This window comes from Saccostrea cucullata, unplaced genomic scaffold (genome assembly GCF_032062105.1).
Source record: "Saccostrea cucullata isolate Sc308-1 unplaced genomic scaffold, CSIRO_AGI_Scuc_v1 ctg769, whole genome shotgun sequence".
NCBI lineage: Eukaryota > Metazoa > Mollusca > Bivalvia > Ostreida > Ostreidae > Saccostrea > Saccostrea cuccullata.
The window spans coordinates 38,186-54,298 of record NW_026935864.1 but is presented as its reverse complement, the minus strand read 5'-3'; the positions used below and the strand labels follow the sequence as shown (position 1 = coordinate 54,298).

Sequence of the window (16,113 nt, the reverse complement as noted above, 5' to 3'; positions counted from 1 at the left end):
CAGACGCTCCGTAACTGTACAGTGTAATTAAAGAATTTAATATATAATACATGTATACTTTGATATATATATACATACTACATAGCAAGTAGACAAAAGGGTTTTACCATGACTAGTTCCAACATCTCCCCGACTTAGTAAAACGACATGGTCGACATAATGTTCTTGATTTAAATCTATTTTTAGGTGTGGAACCCATTCGAGGTTGGTTTGGGCACAGCGATGGTTACTACCTGCCTCAGGCCATACCCCATCAATAGCTTGATGAGCAGCAGAGTATTCATCAAAGGTACTAGTCAGGGAGGCGTTCTTCCAGAGAGCAATATTGCCAAATCTGGCTAATTAAGAAAAAAAGAGATTTATTTAATTTTTTAAATAGATTTTTGCATAATTTAATCCCTTCCAAACTTCAAGAAGTGCCGAGTTAAGATAAAATTACACATGTGTGTCACTGCATACTAAATAGCCTCAATTATTCTGCAGTCTTTTAGAATATATAAGCTACCCTCTACCGGCTTAACTTTAAAAAACGATTTCATTATATTAAAGAACAATATTCATCTTCAGCCATAGAACACAACCCGATTGATAGAATAAACAAAGTAACATTATGCTGAAGCATCATATTTATATATAATTTTTTTTAATGAAAATGTAGTATCTAAAAAAATATCTTTTAAGATAAAAAAAACAAACAAACAAAATCATAACAAAATTTTAAATCTTGAACAGTTCATCTCAAAATTAATTGACAGTTCTCTCAAAGCCTCTACACGGCTTTCAAAGAATATATTAAAACATAATCATATTTTTTTATTTATCGTGTAAGCACAATATAAAACAGTGGCATAATGTTTCAAACCATCGAACAAAGAAGAGAAATGAAAAAAAATAATTAAACTTATTTGGAAGATATAAATAATGCCTGAAATGTACGTGTATACACATATGTACCTGTTGATGACATGCATGCTGTCTTTCCTGACGAGAGCCGAATCCCCTGAATAACTTCTGGACACTTTCCTTTGATTTGAGAATACTACATGAAATAAGATTTTTTAAAATCTATATGATGCAGTAAGATTAAAGTCCCTGATTGATTTTAATTATTTTGAGTTATAGACTTGTCCCTGCAGGTTTCCAGTTTTGCTTAAAAATCTAAATATGAACATTGAATATAGAAGAATATATCACTGATAATTTTTTCTGCATTTAAAAAAAAATTCAATATCGTATACATCACTTTTGATAAACATAATTTTTTGAAAAGATGCCTATGAATTTGTTCAGTATCGTTAATATTTTAGTAAAAAAAATGCGATATGAATGACCTTATCTTGTGGGCACACTTTATCCATATCCCTTAATACGAGAGGTGTGGTTTGTGTAGTGGGGTAGGGCTCCGCTTTAAACTCGCACTTTAATTTCTCTCTATTGTAAATCACTGATAAACATTTACTGTTCAATTTACAACAGTCTAAACACATTTGGTATCCAACTGGTTCAATTATGTCAAGGATTCCAGTATTATTAAGTATATCCCCGGTATTTTTAGAGAAATTAACACATGTTCTGTGCGAATTATTGTATCCAAGGCAGAAAAATATAAATAGCATTTGAAAACTTATAACCTTATTTTTCATTTTGTTTAATAAAAACAAAATGACATTTGAGAAGATAAAACTATATATATATACATGTATATATCTTAAAATTTCTCGATCAATGAAAATTATACAGCTTCTTGATCAATGAAAATAATAAATTGTTTTCTGAAATTGATTAATTAAGTACTTGGTTGAATGCATTTTATAAAATCTTTAAAGTGGGGTCTTTCATGTTTGACGGAAGGGATAATCAGGATCAGTTTAAATCTACTCACTTTAATTTTTTTTAACCGATAAATTTGATTAATGAGATTTTCAAGCTAAGTGAACAAATTATTCAACGCATTATATGTTAGTCGTAATGTTTATTCTTTGCGACATCTCGGTAGACAAACTAATTAGAAGAAAATTAAATCTTGAAAAAATTCCGTTTATGCAATACGAAAAATATTGATTAGTCACCAAAAACACTTTGTAAGCATAAAAAGTATATTTAAACTACCTTGAAATGTTAGTACAATTTGTTCTAAAATCAGAATTATTACAATGAAAAATGTAACCAAGAAAATTTAAAAATGAAGACTAGATTTTACTGTAGGTTTTTTTTTTAAAGAAAGTATGAAAAATGACGATACGTAAATATTACACAAAATTTACAAGAATGTATACGCAGCTAGTATAAGGTTGCCCGTAAAATATAAAACTGTTCAAACTGTAGTTACTTCTCTGAACTACCTAGATATGACGTCATAATAGAATATGACGTCAAGTCACTGCATACTTGAGCTGACATGACGGGGAAAGTGTCATAATTATTACACGGCATGTAGATTTATTTTGGGGATAAGTGTTTAATCTAAGAATAAGGGTTGTTTTTTAAGCTTGTGTGTGATGTTATACTGCTTAACATTTGATATTTAAATGTCTCTATTCCTTTTGCTTGTCCGATATGCATATATTCAAGCAATAGCAAAAGATTATGTTTGAAACGCTCCCCTTACACTTCCGTAGACAGAGTTAGAATCTATGAATCTTGTTTATATTGGACTGGCACAAGTGAAAGACAAGGATAAATTGAAGATATTCTGCATGAATCTAAAAGAGAAGTATGTCTTCTAACTGAATTTTGCTGGGGGATCTTATGTAGTTTATCCGTTTTTGTATAAATCGTGATAAAGTGTGGAAAATACCCCTCTTTACGTTGGTAATTTTCAATTATCGTAAAATATTTTCCTAGGAAGTAAAAAAATGAAACCTGCCCCCAGCACTTTTTATGTACCAGGGATAACGATTAATTGATCTATGTGTGACGGATCGGGCTCGGGATGCAAGTGCATATTATGTCACCGGACTTTATCGTAATGCACTACGATAGCGACCAAAGGTAGTCCGGGTGATCCTCACTTTATATAAGAGCGTTCTGTTGAAAGCTGGCAGTTGCCAGTCGGAGCTCAAAACAGACGGTCGTCTAAAACGAAATAGCAACGTACGGGATTTAAAAGGATACAGTATACGGTGGCTAGTATACTGGGCTTAAAATATATTATGAAGGAATATAGTGATAATTTACTTCATAATAAATACTTAAATCTGTCTGGGTATAGGACAGAAACTTAAAACGTACCTGTCGTAGACGTGTCCGAGTACAGGACACATCCCTGGTTTGGATACATCAGGGACACATACCTATACGCATTTAATTTAGTTGTTTTTATTATGATAAGGATAGGAAATCCTAATATTATATGTATATACTGACTCGCTTATTTTTCATATGCATTGTCATCTATCATTTCAAATCATTTGTTTAATAAGTGATCTATCTCTAGTCTATAGAATCATTTGTTTAATTCATTTACTTGATTAAGGATCTATACTCAAATTCACGGACCCATAGACGTTACAAAAATTGGCGGCAGCGTTGGTATTTGGGTTAGATCCAATTTGTTGATTACATTTTATGATACTTGATAATTTACTGTTATTTTCACGATGTCAAGTTTACACGACATAACACTTATAGAAAGACAAATAGAAAATCTGAATAGGGAGATTGAGCAGTCTATGCGAATGATAGGTCTACAGGATAATGCTACCAGTGTCCCAAGACGCATACAACAAACAAGGATGAGTACTCCGTTTACAAGACGGACAGATAGAGTACTTGATGATGCAAGTACTGAGGATGTATGCACATGTGATGAGACTGATGATAGGTCTGGAGACCGAGGACAGCATTCGGCACATGGCACAAATACTCATCCGGCGATAGAAACAAATTGGAATAGATCTAGGCCCAGGAATTTTATTAAACCTGCGACGTATGATGGTTCCAGTATGTGGAATGACTACTTGTCTCACTTTGAGTCTGTTAGTCTCTTGAATGAATGGACTGAGACGGAAAAGGGGTTACATTTAGCTGCGTCTCTTAGAGGGCTAGCACAAGGTGTGCTGGGTAATCAGCCCAGGGATGAGAGACAGAACTATGGAAAATTAGTCAAATGCTTACAGGATCGATTCGCCCCACTGAACCAGACTGAGCTGTATCGGACTCAGCTCAGGGAAAGGAGACAAAAACCATCAGATAGCTTACCAGAGATGGGCCAAGATATACGAAGGCTTGTAAACCTAACCTATCCTTCAGCACCGGAAGATGTACGTGAGATCCTGGCAACAGAGCAGTTTTTAGACGGACTGCATAATGCAGAAATGCGTCTTAAGATCAAACAGTCCAGACCTAGCAGTTTTAATGATGCTATACAGAGAGCTGTAGAGCTCGAAGCTTTTTATAAAGCAGAAAGTCGTCGCACCGAGAATGTCAGAAGCATGGATCAAGACAAGCATGAAGGAAGTCAGGGATCGAAGATATATAAATTCATAGAGACCATGGAGAAAAATATGCAGTATCTTCAAAGGGAGATAAAGGACATGAAGCAATGGAAGTTTCAAATGCAAAGAAACGGTTGTGATACAAGGCAGATGAGAGATGACACGAAGAAAACCACAGGTAACGGTACTAGTATTAGAAGATGCTACAAATGCGGTTCTGACAAACACCTGAAAAGAGATTGTCCCACACTTAAAGATACAACCTCTCCCCCAGAAACTAGACAGAACATGAGAGGCATGACTGAGCATAAGTCAGATGACCGGACTCAAGCCAGAACACAAAAGACTGATGAACTCTAGAATTGTTCATTCTATGAAAGAGTCGGGGGCTTATGTGACTGCCAAAGTATGTGGGATGGATACCAATCTATTCGTTGACACAGGTGCAACTGTTTCCTTACTATCGAAAGTATGCTATGAAAACATACAAGGAGACAACCATTCTTTAGAGAAAGTAGACAGGGACTTCCTGTCAGCTGATGGATCCTGTGTAGAGATATATGGTAAAACATCGATAGAACTCGTTTTAAATGGAACGACTCTGAAGCATGAGATGATAGTGGCGGATCTATCTAGATGGAATTCTTGGCCTAGATTTTTTTGTCAAGTATGAAGCTATCATAAATATGCGCACACACAGGGTTGAGATCTCAGGGATAGAACATCCAATTCAGATGGAGGGTACAGCACGAGAGTACAAGATTGCTTTGGTCAATAGAATAGTTGTACCTCCAAGATCTGAAGATATGTGCAGGGCCAGATGGGGGATATCCTGTGAAGATAGCTAGAACCCTGGTAAGACGCCAGGAGGCAGTGCCCCTACGAATTATGAATCTGTCATCCACAGATAAGACTCTACAGCAAGGAACTGTAGTGGGTAAATTGTCTCCAGTTAATGAGATTGTATCATTATCGTCTTCAAGCCATGATAGGAGAAGTAGAAAGGAAATGCCAAAACATTTAAAGGAACTGTTTGATAGAAGCACTACAAATATTGGGAGTAATGAAAAAGACAAGACCAGAAGTTTACTTATCAAGTACTCAGATTTGTTTTCTGTGACTGATGAAGATGTTGGTCGAACCTCTATGGTTAAGCACAAGATAGATACAGGTTCTCATCCAGCTATCAAACAAGCTCCAAGACGTCTACCCTTCCATATGCAGGAAGAAGTTCAAGAGCATGTATCTGATATGCTTAAAAGTGGTATTATTGAGCTTTCCCAGAGTGATTGGTCATCAGCTATAGTCTTGGTGAAGAAGATAGACGGATCCAAAAGGTTCTGTGTCGATTATAGGCGCCTGAACAGTGTAACCATCAAAGACGCCTATCCCATTCCCCGGATCGACGAATCGCTTAATCAGCTGAAGGGAGCGAAGTGGTTCAGTACTCTAGACCTGAATGCTGGATACTGGCAGGTAGAGCTAGATCCAAGCGATAAGCATAAGACGGCGTTTGGAACTCGGCAAGGGTTTTATGAGTTCAATGTGATGCCGTTCGGGCTCTGTAATGCCCCGGCTACATTTGAGCGTCTTATGGAGACTGTTTTGTCGGGTCTACAATGGCAGATTTGCCTCATCTATTTGGATGATATCATTGTATATGGGAACACATTCAACGAAATGGTACATAATCTAGAACAGGTCTTTGAGAAGTTACAGTCAGCTGGTTTGAAGCTAAAGGCAAGGGAATGTACTTTGTTTGCAAAACAAGTGAAATACCTGGGTCATGTCATTTCGGAGAATGGAGTCGAGACAGATCCAGAGAAAGTTGTATCTATGAGGCAATGGCCAGAGCCACTAAGTAAGACGCAAGTTCGTTCCTTCCTCGGCCTCTGTAGCTATTACCGGAAATTCATTGCAAACTTTGCTGATATAGCTCGACCGCTTCATAAACTGACAGAGGCATCAGTTGTCTTCAAATGGTCAGAGGAATGTCAAATAGCATTTGATGTCCTAAAAACCAAGTTGACCACAGCACCTATCCTTACCCATCCAGACTTCAGTTTACCCTTTATCTTGGATACCGATGCAAGTCAAAATGCGATCGGAGCAGCCCTGTCTCAGGACCAGAACGGGCAGGAAAGGGTAGTCGCTTATGCCAGCAAAGTTCTTAGTAAATCAGAGAGAAGGTACTGTGTGACCAAGAAGGAGCTTCTGGCAGTAGTGACTTTTATTAAGCACTTTAGACATTTCTTGTATGGACGTAAATTTGTAGTCAGGACAGATCACAGTTCTCTTCGATGGTTGCTAAGGTTCAAGGATCCAGAAGGCCAGTTAGCTGGATGGCTAGAGGTGATATCGGCATATGATATAGAAATCGAGCATAGAGCTGGTAGACTGCATGGCAATGCAGACGGGCTAAGTAGACTCCCATGCGTCCAATGCGGATATTTTGATGATTGGGAGAAAGACGACTTGCATGGGGAACAATCACATGCAAGGGTATTACAGGATGAGATCAAAGACAATGGGACAGATGAATCAAAAAGTCTAGTAGAGATACAGGATGGAAGTCGGGATATTAGACTTGTTAAGGATTGGATGGAGGAGGGGAAGCGTCCAGACTACAGTGAAATTACTGCTGAGAGTTATATGGTCAAATCATTGTGGGCTCAGTGGAGTAGATTGGCATTGAAGGATAACTTGCTATGTCGTATGTGGGAGCTTGAGGAAAGCAATGACATGACATATCAGATTGTTATGCCACTTTCCCAGAGAAGGTTTATTTTACAACAGATGCATGACTCTAAAACATCTGGTCATCTAGGGGTGACAAAAACCCTGAACAAGATCAGACAAAGTTACTACTGGCCGGGACTACAAAGCGATGTAAGAGGTTATGTTGCTGGATGCGACATATGTGCCCGAAGGAAGGCTCCACTTAAAACAAAGCGCGGACCTATGCAACCTTTGCAAGTGGGTTACCCAATGGAAAGGATAGCCACAGATATCCTCGGGGAATTTCCGATCACAGAAAAGGGGAATCGCTACATACTTGTAGTCTCTGATTATTTCAGTAAATGGACGGAGGCCTTTCCGATGCCCAACATGGAGGCTCAGATAGTTGTGAAACTGATCGTAGAGGAAGTTATCTGTAGGTTTGGAGTTCCTGTATCCATCCACTCCGACCAGGGGCGTCAATATGAGAGTCTTTTGTTTAGCGAGGTATGCAAGCACTTACAGATCCGAAAGACAAGAACCACACCATACCATCCTCAGTCTGACGGTATGGTGGAACGGTTCAATAAGACCTTAGCCACCATGCTGAGTAGTCATGTCAGCGAGAATCATCGGGATTGGGATGAGAGCATACCTTTTGTGATGGTGGCATACTGGGCGGCACAGCATGAATCAACCGGATACACGATAAACATGCTAATGCTCGGTAGAGAAACTGCCAGCCCTCTGGACATCATATATGACATACCTACAACCTGGAAACAAATACCGAGTCATGAATGGGTGTGGATTCTCACTGATCGAATGGAAAGGGCTCACAATTTGGTTAGAAAACAGTTAGAAGGAGCTATCCTTCGACAGAAGCATTATCATGACATGAAGATGTCGTATGAACAATTCAAAGTTGGGGACCAGGTATATGTCTATTTTCCTCAAAGGAAAACTGGGTGCTCACCTAAGCTGACTTCGTATTGGAGAGGACCTTTTAACGTTATGGCAAAAGTCTCTGAGGTCCTGTATAAGGTGAATTGTGGACGCAATGGAAAGGATCAGATAATTCATTGCGACAGGATGAAAAGGTGCAGAGATCAAGTTCTCCGAGGCGAAGATCCAGACCCAGGACTCGAAAGTTCAGAGCTAGGGACAAGTGATTCTTCCAATGTTCAGATAGATCAGGAGGATCAGGATGATGCCTTTGAGTCATCTAACAGAAACATTGAAGTCACGGATGAATTAGTTGGTGATCGCAGACCAAGACGCGAAAGACGTGCCCCATCTTACCTTCAAGATTATGTCCAGGACTAGGACATATGACTTTATCTTGCATTAAACTTACATACTATGCGTACATTGGCTTACAGAGTACTTACACATAACCCTGCTATTATTTGAGTTGTTTTGCTTTTTGCTGTAAAAAAAGAAATTTGATATTATTTTGCATTGATGTATTGTCATGTATCTTTGTAGTGAAATCATGGTTAATACAAAGGTGACGCCGAGAAAATCTAAATCTCATGTGTTGAAGTGTGCTAGCAGCATGTTTGTGTGTGAGAAGTGTCATGTATCCTTTAAGAAGAAGGAATATTTGGTGAAGCACATGAAGTTGAATCATGAAGAAAATGATCATGCGTCTAAAGAGCCAGAGCATGATGAGGCAGGTCCAAGTAGTCCAGTCCAGAATAACAGCGACAGCGAGAGTGACTGGGATGAAGATCCAGGGGTACAGCTGGAGGAACCGTCCAAAGAAAATGATCCTGAACCCCACACTAAAACCGCTAGTTTGCTGACAGGATGCATATTCAGAAAACGGACCGCACCTAGCCCAGTACCCACTACACGGAAAGTAGTCTGCAGATCTGAACCTGATCCAGAACCTAATGCTGAGAAGACTGTGGATAGGGGGATGCAGACCGATTCCCATGCAAACACTACAGTTGATCAGGGGACCCAGACGGCAGGTTTTAGAATGCGGGTGAAAGAGGTTACAGTCACCAAGTTTCATGATAATGGCAGAAGTGGGAAGAAAATTTTAGAAAGAGAAGAATTTTATAATATGTAAAATTTTTTTTATTTATGCTGTTTCCTGCTAAGTTTATAAGACAGATAGTCTATCAAGATAATCAAGATCATAACTTTCATTTTGTGAATATACATCATGTTTTCTTCATTAAAACATTTATCATCATGATACATCATCATTCCATTACTTTCTTTTGTCATGCGAGGACGCATGAGAAATAGAGGCGTGGGTAATGTGACGGATCGGACTCGGGATGCAAGTGCATATTACGTCACCCGGACTTTATCGTAATGCGCTACGAAGGCGACCAAGGGTAGTCCGGGTGATCCTCACTATATATAAGAGCGTTCTGTTGAAAGCTGGCAGTTGCCAGTCGGAGCTTAAAGCAGACGGTCGTCTAAAACGAAATAGCAAGGTACTGGATTTAAAAGGATACAGTATACGGTGGCAAGTATACTGGGCTTAAAATATATTCTGAAGGAATATAATGATAATTTACTTCATAATAAATACTTAAATCTGTCTGGGTATAGGACAGAAACTTAAAACGTACCTGTCGTAGACGTGTCCGAGTACAGGACACATCCCTGGTTTGGATACATCAGGGACACATACCTATACGCATTTAATTTAGTTGTTTTTATTATGATAAGGATAAGAAATCCTAATATTATATGTATATATTGACTCGTTCATTTTTCATATGCATTGTCATCTATCATTTCAAATCATTTGTTTAATAAGTGATCTATCTCTAGTCTACATAATCATTTGTTTAATTCATTTACTTGATTAAGGATCTATACTCAAATTTACGGACCCATACACGTTACATATGTAACAAACTTTGCACAATGTTTTCGTTTTGCACTTGTGCCGAGGTGATTTTTGTGCAACATTTAAGAATATCAAAAATGTCCGTCACGTGATCAACACAGTCAACTGACATCACAGAAATGCTTTATTATAATACCTGATTAAACTGTTATCTCAAGTTGACTGCAATTTCAAACAAGGATCACAAATTGAAATTAAAATCAAGCTCAAAATAAAATGTATATTTTTAAGACATTTAAAGCCTTCGGGCAGCCTTATCATAACTGCGTATTACATTCATGATTGTATTTTCTTCTTGGTTTTGGACGGGAATAATAAATTAAAACAATCAGGGCAAAACAAATTATTCAAACTTAAACATTCTGAAAAGATCTTCTGAAGAAGGGTATAATGAAATATTCATCTTTTGTTTATTAACAATAAATGATGTTATGTGCATCTATTGCAATTTCTTTGTTAATGAAGCGTGTCTTATTGAAGTTCCTGACAATATTTTCAATCAACCGTATTTGTTTAATGTTTTATTCATTTAATAAATCCCATATTCACTTAAGATCATCTGTATGTTATTTTAATGTGATGAAAAGTTCCATACAAGTAGAAAAAATCGACCACATACATAAAAAGGGGAAGAGTTTAAGTGTTGATAATTAACCTAATAATTTAAAGTTAAACATTCTCAAACATAATAGCTGGGTTTAAAATCTGAGTATCAAATACAATTACAGGATAAATGGAATAAGAATTAAAAAAAAATTAAAATAGTATAAAAGAGGATAAGGTAATGAAATAAAACTTAAACGAGTGTTTATCCAGAGAGTAATTATTATTATATCACAACTGCTATGAAATTTTATGTGATTAAAAAATTTCAAGAAAACGCTTATTACCGTCTATTTTGACTTTTTAAGTAAAATTTCATTATGATATACAAATAACTTTTTAAATTACTAAAAAAATGAATACTCAGGGACGAGATTCGTCAATGCCGAAAGTAATGAAAATGCCGTTTTTATTATCAGGTTCCTATTTGATACCAATTATAGGTAGAATCTGGTGATACATTATATTTGAAAAAAAAATGTGTGACTCATTCGATTTCTCATTCTTTACCCCCAAAAAATAAATAAAATGATTTTTGAAACAAAAAGATAAATAAAATGATATCTGGAAGAAAAAAGTATGATGCTTGATTTCATTGCTTCCTCAATCTTTGCTACGTTCCTTGATAATCAAATAGCTATTTCTGTCAGGATTATCCTTCTTTGGTAACGTCATTTTTATTTTTCTATAGCGGATTCATTTGGTAATAGACAATTTATTAATAGGTACATATACATCCTTTTAAATGTTAATTGACTTAGAGATATGATAAAGTATTACACTCTTTTTAAAAAAGATGAAATTATAAAAAATATATACTTAAAAAATGGTGAAGAACTGGCTTAAGTTTGGAATATGTCTTACTAATGAAGATCATATTTGTTTTCCATTTATGTACATAGCAGAACATTTAATTAACTATAAAACATATTGGGAAACGATATATTCTTCAAATTATTTGTTCTTTTGAAATGATAATTTATTAGTTTTAGAAGTATTTTATTCATAATATACAAAGTGTACAATATGAATATGGATTAAACAGCAGGCCAAGGGCCTATATTAGTTCTCTACATTTGAGATCAAGGTACAATTAAATTACTGTACATATTTTAAGTTCCACAAAACCTGTATAATAAATTAATATTGAGAGAATTATAAAGAATATATGATTGAAAATTGTGGGGAAAAAATGCGTAAAGAAAACAATAAAATAAATTTTGAAAAACTGATAGAAAAAACAAACAAACAAAAAATTAAGCGATAAGAATATGAAGAGGAAGGCTCATGTATGTTTATCTGTACTTTCAACCTAAAGGTCATGATTGAAGGACATGCTGCACATTATTTAATATATTTTTTAATTATAAAATCTTTTAGTGTTTTTTTTATTAAAATTATGCACTTGGCCAAAGAATAACATATATTCTCTAAGAGGTAGACAACCATTACCTGATAATACAATATTGACATCTCTTGGTATGTCATGGTCACTCATGTATGTAATTAAAGAGTTCCTGGAAAAATCATAACATGGGTATTGAAAGAAAAAATGAACAGAGTCTCGATAATGATAATTTATTGATTTACAGATGAGAATAGCAAGCTTAGAGGTTCTTTTAGTAGTGAAAGATAATGGTAAAAACACTCCGGGTTCTTGAAATAATAAATTAATTATTATTTATTAATATTATTCAAAATTGTACGGAAGCCCAATAGTGCAAACCATAAATAAATAAAGAAAAAACGAAAATATTAAATAAAGAGAAACGAAATTATTAAATAAAGAAAAACGAAATCAATATATAAAGAAAAACAAAATTATTGAATAAAGGAAAACGAAATTATCAAATAAAGAAAAACGAATTTAATATAGAAAGAAAAACGAAATTATTAAATAAAGAAAAACGAAATTAGTATATGAAGAGAAACGAAATTAATATATACAGAAAAACGTATTTATTGAATAAAGAGAAACGAAATTATTAAATTAAGAAAAACGAAATTAATGTATAAAGAAAAACAAAATTAATATATAAAGAAACACGAAATTAATATATAAAGAAAAACGAAATTATTAAATACATCATTTTGTTTTTTATTTAATAATTTCGTTTTTCTTTATTTAATAATTTCGTTTACTACTTTTAATAATTTCGTTTTTCTTTATATATTAATTTCGTTTTTCAAGTAGAAAACTGAAAATAAAATAAGGAACTTAGAGATGTGCAAGGTAAGGGCCTGAACCCATAAATCATTAGCGCACGCGTCTGTTAGACTTGATTTTGTTTCGACAATTTACAAGTGTGAAGTTTGCCTTTGCACTCACCGACTCCCAAATCGAATGCATAACCATTACAATAATTGAATGGGGGAGAATTTAACCGTTGGTATCTAATAGTAATATGCTTAGATTTTTTTTTCATCTTACAATAACACGATAATGTGAACGTAGGCCAGTCTTATAATTTGGCCAGTGAGATGTTGACGTTAACAATTGGTTAACATTAGCTTTCTTAAACCCTCTGCTCGAAAGGTCTAATGATCAGCAAATAATGAATCTGGACACATAAATAATCACTTTGGATATAAAACGTTAAAGAGATTATCCTAATAAATTTCACAAATATTTAAGATAAAGATGAAGGTTAAGATTCCGTTATTTACAACATGTACTGTTGAATTTTTAACATTTATGAAATCCCCATGGCTTTACATTACATGCATTAGAAAATACCGTAAAATAATACGTAATATCGGACTTTGTGGATTTGTTTGACATTGTAAAAAATGTTTTACGATAACAAGTGCAAAACTTAAAACAAGTCAAAGTGGTTACAATAAGTATATTTTAATGATTGCTTACTATATTAGAAATAAAGCAAAATACATCTGATTTCTTGGTCTTAATGAATGTCAAACTCTCAATCTGTACTATTCGTGTCAGTGGTACTTCATGACTACTATAGTACTTGATTACATATTCTAAATGACAAACTCTCAATCTGTATTTATAAATCAGTTATATCTGTGACCAAACAATGCCCACACTTGCACAAAACAAATCCCACAAAATAATCAAATCAATTTTCTCTGTATAGTTTTAACAAACTATGATTTATAATACACAGATAGGACGCTAGGTTACGTTCGAGGGAATTCAGTAATACGATACTCAAGGTCTTGATCATGACCTTCTCGCGATTCATGAGCTTTATTGGAATGTCATTAATTCTGTGCAAACAGAAACATCCACCCTCGCTAAGTCCAGGCTTACAGACTCCAACAATAAAGCGGGGATATGACACAACATATAAACAAAATTGAAAAGTTTATGGGAATTTTCGGCCGTGTTTACATATTTTTTTTACGTTTGCTAATTTGACATTTACGAGGGTTGTTCGAAAAGTTCGTGGACGATGTCAATCTTAGTTTTATTACTCCCTAGAAATTTAAACTAAGCACAATATAATATTTAAAATAGTTGTTTTGTTGATGTGTGAAGTTTCATACCATTCAATTCAACAGAAATCAATTTACTTCATTTTAAAATCAACATGTTTTGTACCCGCAGAGCACACTTAACGGCAATGTAACGTCAAAACATAGCGTCAAGAATTTCTAAAAATTACTATCCCTATATACATTTCACACAGTATAATCCACTACCCACTTATTGAATCCATATTCTAATACTTGACATTTATTTTTTAAGAATTGCTCTCGTTGTTTAATTTCCTTTTATAAGGTTTTAATTTATTTTATTACTTAACTCTAGTTTCACAAGATACGCAACTCTAAAGCACTAATGTCTTTCCTTGACGTTCCAACGTTCCAACTTTTTAAAGTTTTTGTGCAGATTTTTAAATCGTAGCTTCACAGATTATTTTCATCCGATACAGAGTCTCTGTCACTGAAATACTGTCTGTACTATTTGTACACATGCACAACTCGCTTGTGACATATTTTCTTGATTCCTCCAACATTTTTAGAGTTTATTCAGGGATTTTTCTGAGAAAAAACACCAAATTGCATCGTTATTGCTGCCCCGTGACTTTCTAAAACGTCATCGTTTTTTGTCGTTTTCAATAAGAACTACCTATCTTCTTAAGAAAATTAAATCTTTTTCAACAAGGCAAAATATAAAGCCATTATTTGGTATACGAATCGATGTAACAATTCTTAATGTGGATTTTTAGGTTGTTTTTAGTTTTTGCTCCAATTTACAGGGAATACTTCTACAGACACTATACAGTGTATAGTCTGTAACTTACTAAATTTTGACCTGCTCCGCCTTCCGATTTTTGTATTTTTAAAATCTGGATAAGTTTTGAATGAATCGTAATATTTTGGAAAAAATTTATACAAATCATTTGGATTCATTGTTAAAATATTTCTATCAAATTTGGATAACATATGACGTCAAATAAAAAAGATATGACAGTTGTCCACGAACTTTTCGAACAACCCTCGTATATGATCTTTAATTTTTCATATCCACTACACATTTGTAATGTCGATATAAGGCGTAAAGAGTTACGAGGTGATACTTTATAGCATGTGCGCTTTATGGAATGATTCATGGGTTCAGGTTGCACAACAATATTATATTACATCCTGCTATATATTTCTACCAAAAATGCGCAAGTTGGAGTATGTGTAATTAATTGAAAACAAACTTCTCAGAAGTTTCCTTTTCAGATCTTGTAAAACCATTCTTTATAAAGATTTTTGTATCAAAAAATACATAGCCATCCAGTAAGACACACAAGTTTGTTTCTGTCGTTTGAAAAATGCAGTCCAGGGCCTATTAAATCATTCCCCACACTTGACAGTATATAGAAATATCAGCACGCCCTAATTTTTAATAAATCTAGTCAATACAGGAAGTTTACATGTTATTTTTCATCTCATTAAAAATTCAGTTCAAGTCTCGTATAAAAATGCCAGAATCGGAAGGGAAGATTCCGGGATTATTTTGCGTCAGCCATGATTTACTGTTACGACACCTGCAGGCCCTTACCATGCACATATTAAATTTCTGTATTTTAGTTTCAGTTTTCTACTTGAAAACCAAATTAATATATAAAGAGAAACGGAATCAATATATAAAGAAAAACGAAATTATTAAAAGTAGAAAACGAAATTATCAAATAAAGAAAAACGTAATTATTTATCTAATAATTTCGTTTTCTTCATTTAATAATTTCGTTTTTCTTTATATATTAATTTCGTTTTTTTTTTTTAATAATTTTGTTTCCGTTTATTTAATAATTTCGTTTTTCTTAATATATATATTTCGTTTCTCTTTATATATTAATTTCGTTTTTCTTTATTTATTTTTGGTTTGCACTATTGAGCTTCCGTAAAATTGTCCCTTTAATTTTCAAATCGCGGGAACAATAATACGCGATTTGACGGTCGATCAGGTGATTTTACATGGATTTCATCGCCATAAAAATAAAAGAGAGTGATTTT

At 34.5% G+C, this 16,113-nt stretch overlaps 1 protein-coding gene across 1 annotated transcript in view; it reads right to left on the bottom strand.

Annotated features, from left to right (window-relative positions):
* The window catches only part of LOC134244086 (glucagon-like peptide 1 receptor), a 98,647-nt gene extending 95,367 nt beyond the window's left edge, over window positions 1-3,280 (bottom strand). The window contains exons 1-2 of the mRNA XM_062726359.1: window positions 3,232-3,280; window positions 108-338 (exon numbers count right to left, since the gene is read on the bottom strand). Of these exons, the coding sequence (XP_062582343.1) occupies window positions 108-338; window positions 3,232-3,280 (280 nt within the window). The remainder of the gene's footprint in view (window positions 1-107; window positions 339-3,231) is intronic.
* Window positions 3,281-16,113: the final 12,833 nt, after the last annotated feature.